The 18,366-nt window shown below is 45.6% G+C and overlaps 1 protein-coding gene and 1 long non-coding RNA gene across 21 annotated transcripts in view; one reads left to right on the top strand and one right to left on the bottom strand.

Annotated features, from left to right (window-relative positions):
* DMD (dystrophin) overlaps positions 1-18,366 on the top strand; it is a 991,104-nt gene that overhangs the window by 211,660 nt on the left and 761,078 nt on the right. For all 20 annotated transcript variants that reach the window (XM_083734089.1, XM_083734109.1, XM_083734093.1 and 17 more), the window contains exon 2: positions 7,590-7,651. In XM_083734089.1, the coding sequence (XP_083590215.1) occupies positions 7,590-7,651 (62 nt within the window). The remainder of the gene's footprint in view (positions 1-7,589; positions 7,652-18,366) is intronic.
* Positions 1-18,366, bottom strand: part of LOC310842606 — a 438,867-nt gene that overhangs the window by 13,024 nt on the left and 407,477 nt on the right. The window lies entirely within an intron of this gene.

The raw sequence follows: 18,366 nt of genomic DNA, 5'->3' as shown, positions 1-18,366 counted from the left end.
AGTGGGTTGTGTGCAAAATTGAATAGGTATCCGAAGTTCAAGCTATATATGGCCTTTTTTGGGCACTTGAAACGTTTTCACCATGTGCCAAAGAATGGCTCAGGACCCTCACCTTAAAAGATACAAACAGCTCTTGATTAGTTTATCAGTGGAGGTAGTACTCCCTGGAGAGAAACTTCTGTTTTCACAGGGGCTAATTGAAGGCAAAATAGAAGTGTGTCTATGTGCTGGCAGTTTTCAAGATCAGATACAGAGCAAGGCATTGGCATACATCCACAATCAAATAGTGTAGCTGTTTTATGGCAAGGTGGACTGACATAAATACAGGACACCTGCATTGACAAGAAATTCTCATATGCCATAGGTTGAGTCCAGAATTCAGACTGAGCACCATCCCCTGCCAGGCTAGAATGTGAGAAATGGGGTATTTTTGTATTGTACAAAGCAAAAACATGCCTTGTTTCTTTACCGTTTACATGCAATATATCCTCATTAATGATAACATTTCTACTGATACGTGTCATAGAGGCTGCTCAAATTAAGTAGCAAAAACTAATTGGGTCACACACAGTGAAAATAGGGAGTCAGTCAAGCAAACTAAAATTGTCTATGTGCTAATTACTTTAGATAAGAACAAAAAAAGCCAAGTTATTTGGAAAAACACTGGCTTCCATTATCTACTAGTATATTCACAATAATTGGATTTTCTCAAGATTGACATGTGTCCAGTTTTCTATGAACTTGGGGCTTCTAATTTTTTTTTTTTTAAGGTTCAAATATAACTTTTCTTGTCTTGATGCAAATGCTTTGTTATTTTTTTAGTATTGATTTTGCACTATCAAATTATTTACCACTTCATATATATTTTTAAGTGAACAAGGTCTTTGCTCAAGGAATTTTGAATGGATTCCCACATTTCAGAGATCATTGCATTTTGTCAACAGAGTCAAAAAGCCTCTTTTGTACTCTACTAGCTTCTGAATGTAATACATGCAATTTGGCATTTTTCATAGTGATAAAGACTACAAGTTTCCAGTTTCTTCAGGAGTAATTTTAACCTAGGAATTTTTCTCTTAAGTGACTTTTATGGGATATGTGAGAAAAGATTCCAAAGCAAAATTCCCTAGATAGACACTTTATTTTATTTGTCATTTATTGATGGCCTTGATGCCATTTCATAAGATGGTTCTGATTTGGTGAATGGGAATCTGGGGTGGAAGCTGGGTGAGTCTGAAGGTTTCCTCACCACATTCAGGAACAGGTTTACTTTGGAATGTATTTTTATTGAACATAACAGCACTTTTAAGCTTTTCTGGCCAAGCCCATTCAAAGTGCCTTACAACATTTTAAACCCCCACAATATGTGCACAGTAAATAGGCTGTCAATTTATTGCAAATGGGTAAAAATAAAAGAAAACAGTATAATTAAGCCACTAAAGCAATATCACGCTTTGAAGCTTAATATTATGTGGTATGTTTTCAAAGCCTTCCAAAATCCTTGCAGTGTACTAATAGGACATACCTCAGAAGAGAGAGAATTCCAAAGCTGTGGGGACACCACAGCAAAAGTCCATTTCCTCATGGCTACCCATCTTACTTGACCTAGGAGGTGAACACTTGAGGAGGACCTCTGATGCTGATTTTAATGTCTGGGCAGGTATATATGAGCACAGGTGGTCCAGTCAAAAGCTTGGACCCAAACCAGTGTTGCTGGTGTAAAAATGATGCCACCAATGCTGATTGTGTTAGCCCCATCAGGACTTAGGTAGCCAAAATTAACTGGGTTTTGAACCATTTTCAAAGGCAACTCCACTTCGAACGCATTACAGTAGACTAATTTGGGTATGGCAAGCACATGTATCAATATGACAAGGCCATACTTCTCCAGATGGGGTTGCATTTGGCATTGTCCAACGTCAGAAACATATCAGCGCTAAATCCCTTTCTGGACCAACCAACAATACCTCTGTCTTGCTTAGTTTTTATTTCAGTTTGTTTGCCCTCATCTGTTCAGGGTTTCATCAGCCTCTCTGGAATCAGAACAGGGAAACAAAAAGGTAGAGTTGTGATTTAAAACCACTGAGAGGTCCAGGAGAACCAGCAAGGTCCTGCCACTTAATGTGGAGTAATCATTCAGCAGGGTGACAGAAGCTGTTTCTGTCACCCAAACCAGACCTGAAGCTTGATCAGTTAGCTCAGATTGCTACCAAGTATAATGAAATATTTTTATTGTTAGATTCTCACATATTATTTTTATTTTTTATAAACAAATTGCAGGTACTCACATTGGGTGGTAATTGAAAGAAACCACATGTCTTATAGGACATGATAAAATGCAATTTATGTAATATTTTGCTGAAATATTACATAGGATGCTATATAAACTCCTATCAGTTGTCTTTCTACATTATGAAATTAAATTTGTAACCCTGGACATGTTTTCCTGATAGTAAATCTCAGAGTAGTGTTAAAATTGTGTGTGACTTTATTAATTGTTCATTATGCACTTAGGGCATTTTATACCCTATCTTTTTCTCTAAGGAGCTCATAGTGGCATACACAGTTCTTCCCCTTCCCATTTAATCCCTGCAAGAACCCTGTACATTAGGCTGAAGGGCAGTGACTGTCCAATTGGGGATTTGAACCCTGATCTTGTGGTTTTTTGGTCCAATTCTCTAGGTACTACACTACACTGGCTGTAAGCTGATGGGTGACAGTAAATGTTTTAAAAAGCAGCAGGAAATAAAACACACAGAATATGCTTTTAAAGTAATTTTAACTAATAGGTTTAGCTGTACTATAAATTTAATTTGTACTTAGAGAATGCGTTTGGGGGAAAATTGGAGAGGAGTCACAGTGTAAAAGAAGGCTACTCATTTCTGTCTTTAATATGTGAATCCAAGGACTGAGATGGCACTAGATCTAATACAGAGCCTCAGTAATCACCTGAACAGAGAGTTCCATGAACACTGCATTAAAAATCAATCCATCAAAATAAGAAATTGCAAGATGGGTTTTCCATGTACAATTACTTGACATGACAAGGCTAGCAAAATCAATAGACTTGTGAATTTTCTTTCACTCTTCACGTACTTTTGAGGACTTCTTTTATATTCTTGTAGCAGATATTCAGTACAGGGGATTTTTTAAAGATAGAACATAATTTGGATATAGTATTGCAAATAATATTTCATTTGAAAATGCATCTTTTGTTGAGTTTGATGACAGTGGAAAAAATGTTAGACAGAATAACCTATGTCCTTTTTGTTGACTTTATTTAATAATTTGACTAATACGTGAACAGCACAGCTAATATTGCAATGCAGTCTTTTCCACCAAGAAACTGTACTGGAACAATTGGTACTGTCATGGCACTGACATTGTTAGTGCTGTTGCCAAGCTTTTTCTAATAAGATAGTGTAGCATGAAATAAGGTCTTATTTTCTTCAGGTTTCAACTGCCATTTCTTTGTGTGCTTAACTCTTCCAAAAAGGGAATGAAAGATCTTGAGTTTTTACATATTATTGAAGTCTTAAGTGTACCCATCATGAAACTTCATTCACTCAAAAATCAGCATAATGAGCATAAATTAAGTTCATGATAGCTGTAAAAGGTTACTAAGTACCCAAAGAAGAATATAAGATATATACTTTGGTTTTCTTTTAAAGTTCTTCTTTGTACTAAAAAGATCCCTTCAGTTTTTTCCAGAGAACAGTGCCAGCTTAGGTTGATGCAACAGCTGTGACCTTCACTAGACAGATATCAATACCCTGGTAATGTCAAGATTGGACTATTGTAGTGCTTTGGGTTCTATTCAAAGTAGTGTTAAGGGCAAATCAGTCTGCAGAAGAATTTCTCCTCTTTTGTCTCCCCACCCTGCTCAACATGCTGCCTTAGTCTGTTCTGAGGGTTGGGGTAAAACTTGGAGAGGAGTCACTCTGTTAGCCATGCATATTACAGAAAGCTACTCATTTCTTCCTCCTGCCAACCTAGCAGTTCGAAAGCACGCCAAAGTGCAAGTAGATAAATAGTTACCGCTCCGGTGGGAAGGTAAACGGTGTTTCCGTGCACTGTTCTGGTTTGCCAGAAGCGGCTTAGTCATGCTGGCCACATGACCCGGAAGCTTACACCTGCTTCCTCGGCCAATAAAGCGAAATGAGCGCCGCAACCCCAGAGTCGGCCACGACTGGACCTAATGGTCAGGGGTCCCTTTACCTTTACTCATTTCTTTAATATCATAGGACTGTGATGCCCCTAGATCTAATACAGAGTCTCAGTAATCACCTAAATCTGGAGGGCCACGAGCACTGCATTGAAAATAAATCCATCAAAATAAGGAATTTCATGATAGGTTTGTTTGACACTTATATGACATAACATGACTAGCTAACTTCACCACGGTATGGCTCTCCTTTATCACACACACAGCCCAACAAGACAATGGCAAAAATCCACCAACAGCATACAAATCAATATGGCTAACCTGATCCAAAACACCCACCCACCCCACTCACACATGAAAACAAAGATCACCACAGCCAATCACAAACAAACAACCATACCCTAGGCCAACCCCAACCTCTCTCACCACCAAAGGAACACAAGTGAATAGCAGAGAACCTGCACAAGCAACGCTGACACAAAACCCCACATGTATTAAATAAAATAGAAACTTTGCCACCCGATCCTACCTCCACTCACCTTTCCCTCTTCCACCTCTTTCCCCCTTTTCTTCCTAATGTCTCAACAAAACTGATCTGTAAAAATATTACTTGAAAAAAGAGACATTGCACATACTTTTGTAAACCAATAAAATCTTTAATAAAATTACATTTTTTTAAAAAAAGACTAGCTAAGATAGAAGGAGAATGAGACCATCATATTCCCTGTTGCTTCATCATAGTCGCAGGCACTGTGTTGCACCTGACATTTTTGGGGGGATGACATCGTGCAAGCATTGTTTGCGCGCGCATGATGTCAAGTGTGTTGCGCATTGGCATGCGTTGTGTGTGTGACAACTGTTGCATCAGGAGAGGCTGGTCAGGCCTCCTCCCGCTGTGATATTCACACAGCAGGCCACACTGGTCCGTTTGTGTCTCTCAACTCTGCACAGCATGGGGTAACATAGTGCTAGGCCTTCTCTGCCCCCTCAAGATTGTGGGGCCTGAGCGGACATTGCGGGGGCCACAGCCAAATAGAGTTGGTGCGCCTGATCATAGTTCAATCCATCATAGTAGGTTTCAAAGCTTTCTTGCTTCATTTTTAGAGTGACCTGTAAGCTGTTTGGTTTCCCTTCAAGTTCAATGAAAGACTCACACTAGTCTATTCAAGAGAGAATCCTGGAGTATTTTCCAAAAGTGTGGAAAATACAAAGATTTCACAATGAAGTTGAAGGTCGCAAATGTGAAATATCACGTATCTGTGGAAATTTTTGGTAACCACTCATCATTAATTTTTGATCTACTGAAGGCTGATTGCATATTACTAAGCATCCTTATCTTTGGCCACTTGTGCATCTGTTACTCTGCATCCCCTGATTAACTCTCGGAATCGTCCCTTTCCTCTGTGATTGCTTCCATTAGTTTGATGCTATCATTTCTCTCCTAAAGAAAATTCTCTGTGAACTGTGACCTGCAAAAATGCTGTTTTTTGATGTAATGTTTAATTTTTAAAAACTCCAAGAGGTTTTAAAAAGATTGTCTTGATTGTAGTCTAAAACTGAATAGCTTGAATTGCTGAAATAAGAAAAGAAAAACCTCTGTTGACATTTTAAGCCAGCCATTTTACAGAGATCCAAAGAAATGCTCAATTAGACAAAAGGGTACTGTTGTCTTAGAGTATGAGATACAAATCATATGTTATTAGTAATCTTTGTTGTCTGCCATATCTTTATATAAGTGAAATGGTGCCACACATACAGAGGAGAGAGATATCAACAGATTTGTGCTTTGGATATTTGCAGAAATACGTAAAGTTTAGGGGTGCCACTCAAATAGCCCAATGACAATCTAATATGTTTAGTGTGTCTGGAACACTGGGCTGTATGTTGAAAACGGAAAACCGCCAAGAGATGAGGTAGAACAGCAACTGGAATCCCAAGCAGGAAGCACCCTGCATTGCAACATTTTGTTGCACGTTCCACTTGTATTATTTAATATCCCTGTTTGATTTTCTATGAAAGCAACACAAATGTCAAAAAGAATTTCTACATCCACCCCAGCCAACATGGGCATTATGGGAATTCTTGTCCAGCAAAGCGTGTCTAGCAAAGCGTGTCCAGCAAAGCGTGTTCTCATTAAAGGAGAGCACATGTTGCGGATGGGGCTGGGCAAAGCACCCCATGGTTGCCAGGCAGGATAGATTAAAGGGGCTTGGATCAGATTGGTGGTTGGTGTTACTGGGGTAAATTTGATGTTGCCAATTTAGGGGTGGGAACAGAGGTTATTTAAACAAGGCTCACAGCATGTTCCTTTCTCTTTCGCTGTGGGCACCAGATCACCTGCCCGCCCTCCCTTGATTGGGCTTGGGCTTTGAGCTTGCTATGCCTGTCATGGGGTCGTCCGCATTGGTGCGGGGGCCTGGTAGGAATTTTTCCTTTTGGCTGATTAGTGTGTGCCAATTGGTTTTTGCCTACTGCGTAGCAAATCGTCACAACTTGTAAGGTTGGCGGTTAGGCATTGGTTAAATTGGTTGGTGGAGGGGTATGGATTGGCTGTGTCTGCCCCTCCAATGCTGCTGCTGCACGGGAATTCTGTTAAAGGAATTCAGGGGCTTACCATCCTCTCGTCCAAACCCCTGGAATCGGGTGTGGGCCGCGTAAGCTCCTGGGAGCATGCGGGGAGAAGCTGAGGGTCTGTGTCGCAGCTCCAGTTATCCCTGATCTTGTTCCTCCACACTGGCTCTCGCTGGAATCCGGGAGTCAGTGCTGTCCCCCAAGGCCGGGGGGGGGGGACAGCTAGTCATAACCAATGGCTAAGCAACCACTCACAATTTGTATTTTAATAAAGTTGTGGCCAAAATTATGCCAAAAACCTTAAACAAAAATTATGTGTGATGTGTGAGTTATTGGGGTAGGGGTGTTTTGGGGACCTCAGCACGCAACATGTAGAAATCCTGCCCTTAAGGACTGCCTCTCCCAATATGAACTCACCTGGACTCTGTACTTGTCCTCTGAGCCCTTCTCTATGCCCGCCCTCACCAAGAGGTTAGGAGGCGGTTTTATTTTTATTAGCTAAGCCTGGGTTTTTGCAGAGAGTGGGAGATATATGTGCACTCGACCTTTCAAGCACTCAGAAGACACACACCACCTAAAATGAAACAAAAACATGCTGTTGTTTCTGTGGCAAGACTAAGCCTGCACTGGAAAGCCTGCTGCTTTCAAACTGATGAAATGGTTTATCTGCAACACAATTGTTTTGTCCATTGCATTAGATAATAACTATATTAACTATCCCACACTTTTGAATTAGACTATAAAACAATTTGTGTCCTTGTGCCCTGTTTATCATAAATAACATTTGTCACTAGCCAAAGACAAGCTAACCCTTTAGTCAGCAATGTTAACAGAACTGTATTTTCTTTTTTTACAGATGAAAGGGAAGATGTTCAAAAGAAAACATTCACAAAATGGGTAAATGCACAGTTTGCTAAGGTAAGAAAACCTCCCCTTTTGCATTCAGAATCAAATGTATGTGTTAAAGATTTTCATTAGCTATAAAGAACATGCAATCTCTCTCTCTTTTTTTATCAGATTATAAAGTATTTTGGTCACGTTCAATGTAAGACAATAAGATTCCATAGGTAGGGGAAGAGGGTAGAGGGTGAGTGGTAAACTTACACACTATCTTGTTTTCTCAACTTGGTATATATGTGGGGTTTTCATGTCGGTGTCAATTGTGTAGGTTCTCTTTCTGTATATTTGTTGGTTTATATTGGTGATGAGAGAAAATTGGGGGGGGGGGCAGAGTATGCTTGTTTGCCTTTGATTGCCTTTGAATAACCATAGTGAGATTTGTTTGTGTTTGCGGAAAGGGGGTATGGAATATTGGGTCAAGTTAGCCGTATTGATCTGAATGCTGGTAGTAGATCCCTGCTATCATTGTCAGTTTGAGCTGTGTGTGTAATAAAAGGGAGCCATGCCGGGGTGAAGGTGTCCTCTTTCTTTTGTCCTCATGTCAGTTTTAGTTTTTCAGTTAACTTTTCTAATAAGACCGTATTCCATACAATTTGGTACCAATGGTCCATGCTTACTACAGACAAGTCTCTCCAGGGTCTAACTATGATGTTTCTGGCCTCTGATAGTAGGTGGGTTATAAGCTCTTTATGGTGCAAGTGAGCATTATTGTCTTGGAAGATATTTAATAGGGCCAATTCTGGTGTGGGTTCCAATATCTGTTTAGTTATGTTACATACATTTTGTAGGACTGCTATCCAAAAGTGTTGGATTTCCATTTTTGACCATCAGTGGTCTTTGACTACAAATTTATCGCCATTGGGATTTGATGGTAAAAAGGTAAAGGACCCCTGACAGTTAAGTCCAGTCACAAACGACTCTGGGGTTGCGGCGCTCATCTCGCTCTATTGGCCGAGGGAGCCGGCGTACAGCTTCCGGGTCATGTGGCCAGCATGACTAGCTGCTTCTGGCACAACCAGAGCAGTGCACAGATACACCGTTTACCTTCCCGCTATTTATCTACTTGCACTTTGATGTGCTTTCAAACTGCTAGGTTGGCAGGAGCAGGGACCGAGCAAAGGGAGCTCACCCTGTCACAGAGATTTGAACCGCTGACCTTCCAATCAGCACCCAAGGCTCAGTGGTTCTTTGACTAGGAATTTATCGCCATTGGGATTTGATGGTAGTGCATAGTTTTTCCCTGAAATGGCTTTGCTTTTTCCTCTTTTATAGTAATAGCTCGTACTGAAGATGATAATTTAGCAGTGCTGATGTGTGAACAGGCTTGTGATGGGATGGTCAACAATTTGTCATTATTGTCATCTTTGTTTACAGAAGAGTATGCATGAATATTATTTTTTAAATGAATAGCCTTGATTGCAGAATTGAGTCAGACATTGTTTCAGAAGTGTTTCTTGGTAAGATTGGCTTAAAGGGTCTGCTTTTATTGTAAACAGATGTTAAAATATATGATGTCACTGTGATCATAGAAAAATAGAGAGTCTATTAATGAAGAGTAAAATAGTGGATGACTGATTTATTTGCAGTGAAAGAAAGCTATGTACAGACTGTAAGAAACTTTTTAATTTTGAAGTCATTATATATGTCCCTAGAGAAAACAAGACTCATACATGGTTCATAGTGACTTCTCCGTTCCAGCAATAATGAAAATGCTATGTGAAATGTAGATTACAGCTGAATTGAGAATTTTGCAAAACAAATTTTACAAAAGAATTAAGAATCATATTTTTGACATTTCTTGAGCTTGTAAAACTAGTACTGCTTTTAAAGGGACTTTTTAAAGGTTTTAGAAAGAGGCTTTGAAAGCTCACCTGCAGAATGCACCAGCATTTAATTGAAGGCTCAGGATTTAATAAAAACAAATCATTATTTCATGTAGAAGTATTAGGACTGCATTTTCATTACTGAGAAATTAGTCTGGACTCTGGTTGCAGTTGTCCCGTCACTTAACTTTACGTGGTGGGTTAGGATCTTAGGAGCCAACTCCTGGAGGCTGAGGCATCTCTCCCCCACATAAAATATTTGAGGGGACTGCCCCCAAACTTGATAGACATTCTCATTCAGATGGTGTGCGTGCACTGCTTCATGTGATTAATTATGCAGGGTGGGGCCTACCTGCCTCCCCCCCAATATTTTATTCAAGTTGCCACTCCTGGCTAGGATGGGTAAAAAGTAGCTGTTGTAGAATGGCCTATATTTGATGTTTCAAATTGATTGATGCTGCTGTCATGGCAGTATCCTGATAGCAAAGGTCTGGGGGAAATGAAATTTCCCTTTTGGCTCCTTGGCTCCTTGTACTAACAGACTACTGCTGCTCATGACAGCTTCTCAGAGATTTCAGCGGTGCATTTTGAACAAAACCTGAAGCCTTGCAAGCCACATTTTCTTTTCCATTGCAGATATTTTCAGGAGAATTGAGATTTAATTAGACTAAGTTAAGATTTTATGGTATTTATCTAGCTAAATAGCATCCTATTACTTATGGTTTCTAATATCACATTTTTTTCATTAGGTTACCCATGCTGAGTATTTATACATATCATCTTGGGAATATGCAAAGCCTTCAAATATTCAATGTGTTGGATAAATGTTGGCGATTTATGCATAGGTTTTCATTGGCCTAAGGCACAATATTGAGGGTGGTGATATTGGGCTGTGAGATGACGATATAGACTCTAGGCTGTGTATCAAAGGAAAGAAAGGGAATAGACTTGAAGACTTACGATGCAATAAATTGAACATGAGAATTTTAATTGTCTGCTGACTTTGGTAGGTAGAAACATTGTTAGGTAGTGTCAGAGCCACCCGAGGTCCCAGCTCACAAGAGACCAAAATCCAGTCCAAGTTATATACAAAAGGTTTTATTGAAGAACATTGTTGTCGTTACATCCAAGCTCCGTGGCTCAGCATCTGTTACCCTTAGATGTTTGAAGTCCCCTCTGAGTCAGTCCCGCCCCTGCACCAGCTTAAGAGGCTTGTACTGCTCCACCTTTTCCTCTCCTTCCTTTTCCGCAGGGTCTTCCTGCCCCCCTGTGCTCCCTCCCTTCGGGACTCCCCCGAGGCTGAGTCTTCTGACGCCTGCTCCCCCCTCCTTCGTGCTTTGGGACCAGGCTCCTCCTCAGGGCTCTCCTCATTTCCGCCCGCCTCCACATTTGAACTTGGCGCGCGTACGTTGCCTCTGACCTTCCTTTCGACCGTTACGCTACTCTCGGTACTACACTCCTCCCCTTCCTGCAGGACGTTCTGCTCCGAACTCCTTCCCCTCTCTGCTCCCTGTTCTGCTCCTTCTGACACACTGGTAACTCCACCCCCTTCACTCCGTTCCGACGGAGAGGCCGGTCCCGATCTCCAACCCCCACTGGGGATTCCCTCTTCGTTCCCCTGCTTCTGACTGCTTCCCTCTCTACTGCCCTTTGGCCTGACCAGGGGGGCTCCCTTTTGGGAATCCTCGGATTCACTTGACGGACTCACTGACAACCTCGGGTCATCGTCGTCCTCTTCCTCGTCACCCTGGGACCCCTCCCCCTCGCTCTCTGTCCCTGAAACCCTGACATCCATCCCCCCCTCGAAGCCCCCCCTTCCCCCCTCCCGCCCATCGGGTGCAGGTTGTAGGAGCTGCAGCTCTTCGGAGGTGGATGCAGGATACAGGTTGTGTACCTCCATATCCTCTGCTTGCAGTTCGGTGTATGAGTGTTCGAATTCGGGTTCTTGACCCAAAGTGTTCTCTTCTCCCTCTTCCATTGGTACCTCGTCTGGTGCTGCCGGCCAAGGTCCCGTCAGCCATTTCCTGCGCCAGTCCTCCTCTGGTTGCTCGTCCCACCAATAGGAGGTTTCTGTGTCCACCCCTGAGCACGATCCCCTGGGCGGGCTAGATTCTGGCGTTCTCTCCTCGGCTGACGAAAAACCCCGGAAAGTACTGCCTGAGAGTGTGGGCGTAAAGAGCCAGTCATCAAAGTACTCGGCTGGCATGGGTCTATGCGGGAAAAGGGCATGGAACTCGTCTTTTAGAAGAGGTTCGTCTAAAGCGTAGCCCGGCACCCAACCGTTGGCACTGGCTGGAGTGCCCTCTGTGGCTAGAAAGTATTCTACCCCCTCTTCCCCCCATCTCGAGTCCAGGATTTCTGTGACCTCGTTGAGTGGTTCGGCCCTAGGCGCCCTCTCCCTCTCCTGTGACTTAGTGTGTAGTTGCGGGACTGTTTCAGACTCCTGAAACCTGTGCGGTGCCTTGTAGGGGGTGAGCACCGACCTATGAAATACCAGATGCACTCTGGAACCTTCGGGGAGGGCTAGTCGAAAGGCTACAGGGTTGATCTTAGCCTCCACCTGGTACGGCCCTAACTGCCTGTGCCCTAGCTTCTTCTTGGCCAACGACTTGGCTGGCATGGCTTGGGCGGCTAACCACACCCAGTCCCCCACCTGGATCTCCTCCCCCGCTCTCCTGTTTTTGTCTGCCTGCACCTTATATGCTTGCTTGGCCAGCTCCAAATGTCTCCGCAACTCTTCGTGCACCTCCTGCAGCTCCGCTGCAAACTGGTCGGCTTCTTGCGGCACCCCCTCTCTCGGTGCCCCGAACCCCGGGAAGGTTCTGGGATGCCGACCGTTGTTCGCGAAGAACGGCGTCACCCCCGTGGACGCGTGCTTCGTGTTGTTATAGGCAAACTCTGCCAGCGGCAGGTAGTCCACCCAAGCTGCGGGTCGCTGATTGGCGTAACATCTCAGGTACTGCTGCATGATCGCGTTGACCCTCTCAGCTTGGCCGTTGGTCTGTGGGTGTCTCGCCGACGTAAGGTTGATCTTGACGTTCAGGATACCTAAAAGCTTCTGCCAAAAATTGGAAACAAACTGGCGCCCCCTGTCGGACAGGATGGACTGCGGCAGCCCATGCACCTTGAACACGTGATCAATGAAGAGTTTGGCAGTCTGCTCCGCCGTCGCCACCTTTGCGCACGGAATGAAGTGCGCCATCTTGGTGAACAGGTCCACAACCACCAGTACCGCTGTCTTCCCTCTGGAGCTGGGCAGGTCAGTAACGAAGTCCAGGGCTACCCTCTCCCACGGTTGCTGCGGCGTTTCCAGCGGTTCCAACAGCCCCGCTGGCTTCTGGTGTACTGGCTTGAACCTCTGACAAGTGTCACACCTGGCGACGTAATCCGCTACCTCTCCGCGCATCCGGGGCCACCAAAAGTCCCTTGCCACCAGTTCTATTGTCTTCTCCTTACCGAAGTGGCCAGCACTGGGGGCGTCGTGCAACTGCTGCAGAACCTTTGCGCGAAGCTCGTCGCTTGGCACGTAGAGGGCACCTTTGCGAGTTAGCAGTCCGTCGCGCAGTTGGAACTCTTCTCCACTCTGCACACCTCTGCGCAACTCCTCCATTTTGGACTGTGCGAACTGATCCACTTGCAACGCGCGTCGCACCGCGTCCAGATCTACTGCGATGGCAGCGCACGACCACGCCTGCGGTGCGAAAATGTGCTTGGCTGCTACTGGCGCCGCTTCATCGAGATATTGCGGTTTCCTGGATAGTGCATCGGCTATAACGTTGGAATCTCCTGGGATGTACTCTATCCGAAAGTCGAAATCCGCGAAGAATTCCGCCCAGCGCATGTGTCTCTGGCTTTGGAGCTTCGCCGTGCGCCAATACTCTAGGTTCTTGTGATCCGTGCGGACCTGTACTGTGTGCTTGGCTCCTATGAGGAAGTGTCGCCACGCTTTGAAAGCTGCGTGAATGGCTAACAGCTCCCTGTCCCATATGGTGTAGTTTTGCTCCGCCTTGCTGAGCTTTCGGGAGTAAAAGGCACCGGGTCTCCAGTTTCCATGTGGATCTTCTTGCAGGAGTACAGCTCCAACCGCCCTGTCTGACGCGTCGGTCTCCACTCACATGGGCCTGCCTGGATTCACGTGCAGCAGTTGCTCCTCGGAGGCGAAAAGGCTTTTAAGCTTCCGAAAAGAGCGCTCCGCCTGTTCCGTCCACACGAACCTCTTCTTCTTGGAACTCAGAGTGTCCGTGATCGCTGCTGTCTCCTTTGCAAAACCTCTGATGAATTTGCGGTAGAAGTTGGCGAAGCCGACGAATCTCTGGACTTCCTTCCGATTGCGTGGGCTCTTCCAGTCCAACACCGCGCGGACCTTGACGCTGTCCATGGCGAGCCCCTTGTCGGACAGCTTGTAGCCCAGGAAATCCACCTCCGTCACATCAAACTGGCACTTCTCTAACTTGGCGTAGAGCCTGTTCTCCCGTAGTCTTCGCAGGACTTCCTTTACGTCCCTCTCGTGGGCCTCTTCCGTCTCCGAAAAGATCAGGATGTCGTCGAGGAAACACACACATTTCTTGTAGAGGAGTCCCGCTAGCACGTGATGCATAAAGGCTTGGAATACGTGAGATCCATTTTGGAGACCAAACGGCATAACCCTGTATTCATACGTGCCCAGAGGCGTGAACATGGCCGTTTTCCACTCATCGCCCTCCCGGATGCGTATGAGGTTATACGCTCCACGCAGATCCAATTTGGTGAAGATCTTCCCCTTCCTCACGGTTGCTAGGAGATCATCTATCTTGGGCATGGGGAAGGCCTTGGGCTTGGTCATACTGTTTATGAACCTGTAATCCACAATGAGGCTTTTTTGGGGCGTGTTTCTCTTCTTTACAAAGAACACAGGACTGCCCCCCACTGCTTTCGATTCCCGGATGAATCCACGCTTCAAATTGTGCTCTATGAACTCCCTGAGCTCTTGCATCTCGTCCTCAGACATGGAATACAGTTTTGCAGTCGGCAACTGCGCCCCCGGCACCAGGTCGATGGCACAATCATAAGGTCTGTGGGGCGGCAACTGGTCAGCTTCCTTCTCGCAGAAAACCTCCAGGAACCCTTCGTACTTGCTAGGTACTGCCTGCACCATGCCAAGTCGCAGCTGCTGCTCAGCCCCCTCCTCCTGGCAGGACTGGATGCAATTTTGAGCACAGTACGATGAGCAAAAGGTGATCTGGCGTTGGTACCACGCTACAGCAGGACTGTGTTTCTCCAGCCAACTCATGCCTAATACTATAGGTGTGTCAGACAGTTGGGTGACATTGAAGCTAATGACTTCTCGGTGATCTCCTATCCGCATCACCATGGGGGGTGTCTGTTGCACAACTTGCCCTCCTAGCAATTTCCTGCCATCCACTGTGACTACGTTCAGAGGCGTTGTGGCGGGCAGAAGCGCTATGCGATGCTGCTTGACGAATTGCATCCCCACGAAATCGGCATTACTCCCCGAATCGATCGTGAGGGGCACTTCTAGCGTGGTCCCATTTGGCAACTGAAGTGTTGCAGTGAGCTGCACCGCTGGCTTGGGTGGTAAAGGGTCTGTGGGTTGCAAAGACGCTGGGGACTGTTCTACAGATTCGCCTGGCTGAGCCCCAGCAATTCTGCTTGCAGCCAGGCATTGTCGTTTCCCTGAGGTTCCTCTTCCTGGATCACTTCTGCAGCTACCGTTGCTAAAGCTGCAGTGTGTTTCTGGAGCCTCTGGGGGCACTCTTTCGCCATGTGCAGTGCACTGTCGCAGATGTAACACTTCCTGGTCCCTCTAGGAGGCTTCGCCTTTACTGCACCGGAAACTGGGGCTCCGGCTGTTGCTTGAGCCTTAGCACCACCAAGTTCCATCGGCTCCTCCCCCTGCCTCCCGAGCGGCGAGGGATGTGACTGACTGAACTCCCTGGGGATGAAAGAAGACGTCCTCGCTGGTGGACGCACCTGATGTTCTTCCTCATTGTGCCAAGGACGTCCCTCGTGACGTATGCCAATCACCAGAGCCCTCTGCACCACCTGCTCCAGGGTCTGAGGTCTGTCTCCCCTGGCAAGTTCGTCCTTTATGGGACCGCTGAGACCCTCCCAGAACAAATCCCTCACAGGTGTGCAGTCTTTCTCCCAGCGTAACGCAGTCAGTAAAGCAAAAAATCTGGAATGGTACTGACGCACAGTGGCTTTGCCTTGCCGCAGTCCAAATATCTCCCTGCGTGCAAGATCCAAATCTACGGTTGACTGGAAGCAGGCATCCATCGCTTTAATGAATTCATCAGAATCGCGGCGGGCAGGGCCATCTTCACGCCACAAATTGTGCAACCAGTCTCTGGCTGGCCCATGCAAGTGAGAAACAATAAACCCCACTTTCTCCTCCTCATCTTTAAAGTCATGACGAAGCAAGTGTAATGCATACAAAACGTCTGCTCTGAAACTGGGGTAGTGCTTCAGGTTCCCATCGAAGTGGGTGACTAAGCTGCCCCCCCGCCTTCCAAGTCCAATGCCCTCTGATCTGGACCCTGGGAACCCTTCCCTGTTTGCACGCTCCCACCTTGTTTGCAGGTCCTGGCAGCGCTTCTCCATTTCGTCATGCTTCTTCTGAGACGCAAGGACTGCAGCGGTGGGTTCGGAAACTGTAGTTCGCAGTGCTGTCAGCTGATCCTCCGCACTCATGGCTGTCACCGTTTGTGAGCTTTGCAAAAAAAAATTTTGCGTTCTTTGGGAGGGGACTTACTGTCAGAGCCACCCAAGGTCCCAGCTCACAAGAGACCAAAATCCAGTCCAAGTTATATACAAAAGGTTTTATTGAAGAACATTGTTGTCGTTACATCCAAGCTCCGTGGCTCAGCATCTGTTACCCTTAGATGTTTGAAGTCCCCTCTGAGTCAGTCCCGCCCCTGCACCAGCTTAAGAGGCTTGTACTGCTCCACCTTTTCCTCTCCTTCCTTTTCCGCAGGGTCTTCCTGCCCCCCTGTGCTCCCTCCCTTCGGGACTCCCCCGAGGCTGAGTCTTCTGACGCCTGCTCCCCCCTCCTTCGTGCTTTGGGACCAGGCTCCTCCTCAGGGCTCTCCTCATTTCCGCCCGCCTCCACATTTGAACTTGGCGCGCGTACGTTGCCTCTGACCTTCCTTTCGACCGTTACGCTACTCTCGGTACTACACTCCTCCCCTTCCTGCAGGACGTTCTGCTCCGAACTCCTTCCCCTCTCTGCTCCCTGTTCTGCTCCTTCTGACACACTGGTAACTCCACCCCCTTCACTCCGTTCCGACGGAGAGGCCGGTCCCGATCTCCAACCCCCACTGGGGATTCCCTCTTCGTTCCCCTGCTTCTGACTGCTTCCCTCTCTACTGCCCTTTGGCCTGACCAGGGGGGCTCCCTTTTGGGAATCCTCGGATTCACTTGACGGACTCACTGACAACCTCGGGTCATCGTCGTCCTCTTCCTCGTCACCCTGGGACCCCTCCCCCTCGCTCTCTGTCCCTGAAACCCTGACAGGTAGACTTTGTTACAACAGAAACATTTCACTCTCCAAACATAGTGGTTTTCCAGCTTGTCTTAAGAATTTCAGCCTAGAGCAGAATAAAAGTAAAAAAAAGTAAAAAAAAAAGATAGTAAATTTGAAAATGTGGCACTATCATAAAATTGAGCAACTGGGTTTCAGAAAACTGAGCTTTAGTAAAAACAGCAAAGAGTCTTGTGGCACCTTAAAGGCTATCAAATCTGTTACATATCAACTCTGCTGTTTCACAGCCTCCTTGCTTTATCTGGCTGAGATTGTGGCTGGTGTACATTGATGACACACAGCTCTATTTCTCCATAATGCATAAGTCCACAGTCACTGTGCATGATTCGATCTGTTATTTGTGTGCAGTGTTGAACACTGTGGGGGCAATAATCTGAGTTTGAACACCAGGAAGATGGAGCCACCGTTGGTAGATGATTCTTGTATCTGGGAGGTTGACTGTCCTGGATGGGAATGCAGTTCCTCTGAAAGACTAGATTTGTTTGTAGATGCTCTTGAATGCATCTTTGTCATTGGAGGCAAAGGTAGTTAAGTGTTACAGACGCAAGTCCTTTATGCTGCCTTTTTGCACCAGTAAAAGACAACGGGTAGAAGGGTTGAAAAGTTTTATTCAAAGCTTCAGCAGAGAGGCTCGGCAAAGACCGAGCCCTGAACTCCATAAAAATATGATTTTCTACTACACAGTGTCCTGATTGGTTACAAACACAACATGTGCCTAAGCGAGGTACATTTTCGATTGGCTGCAGCCATATTTGGAGTTGTTCTTTGGTTATGTGCTAACAGTAACTGGTCTTGGGACTCAGGCAGGGTGTAGTGGGTGCAGCCGGCTGAGGCTGGTTCTGTGGTTGTGATTGCTAGAACATGGTTATGCCAACTCAGCAGACTGCATACATGGAATGCCCTCCCTAACACTAGGGCGGCCAGCTTCTCAGGTGCCTATCATAAGTGGTTAGAAGTACTGTTTACCAGCTGTAGCTGGTACACTAACCATGGCCATTCTTGTACAGTACAGGGTACCCTGACTACAGTGATTCATTCATTGGTAATCTCAAAACTGGATAATTGGAATGCACTCTAGATAGGACTACCCATGTCGATTGAAAAAGCAGTACTGCCCAACACTCATTATTCATGCCAGCTCAGGAAATATGGATGTTGTGATTTATATCAGCATGCTACTTTTTGTTTGGTAAATGGTATGATATAATAAATAACCTGCTACTGTTCTTTTGGGTTGTCAGAAATAATTTTAAAATAAATTATATAAAAAGCAGTATTCATGGTTACAGAAACATCCTAGCTAATTAACAGATGATGTGTATTTTGCATTTCTGCATTTCTTTTCCTTTAAGATATTCTGCTTGATTTTA

This window comes from Podarcis gaigeae (assembly GCF_964106915.1).
Source record: "Podarcis gaigeae genome assembly, chromosome: 4".
In the NCBI taxonomy this organism is placed as follows: Eukaryota; Metazoa; Chordata; class Lepidosauria; order Squamata; family Lacertidae; genus Podarcis; species Podarcis gaigeae.
The sequence above is the reverse complement of the archived record's forward strand: the minus strand, read 5'-3'. Positions and strand labels throughout refer to the sequence as shown.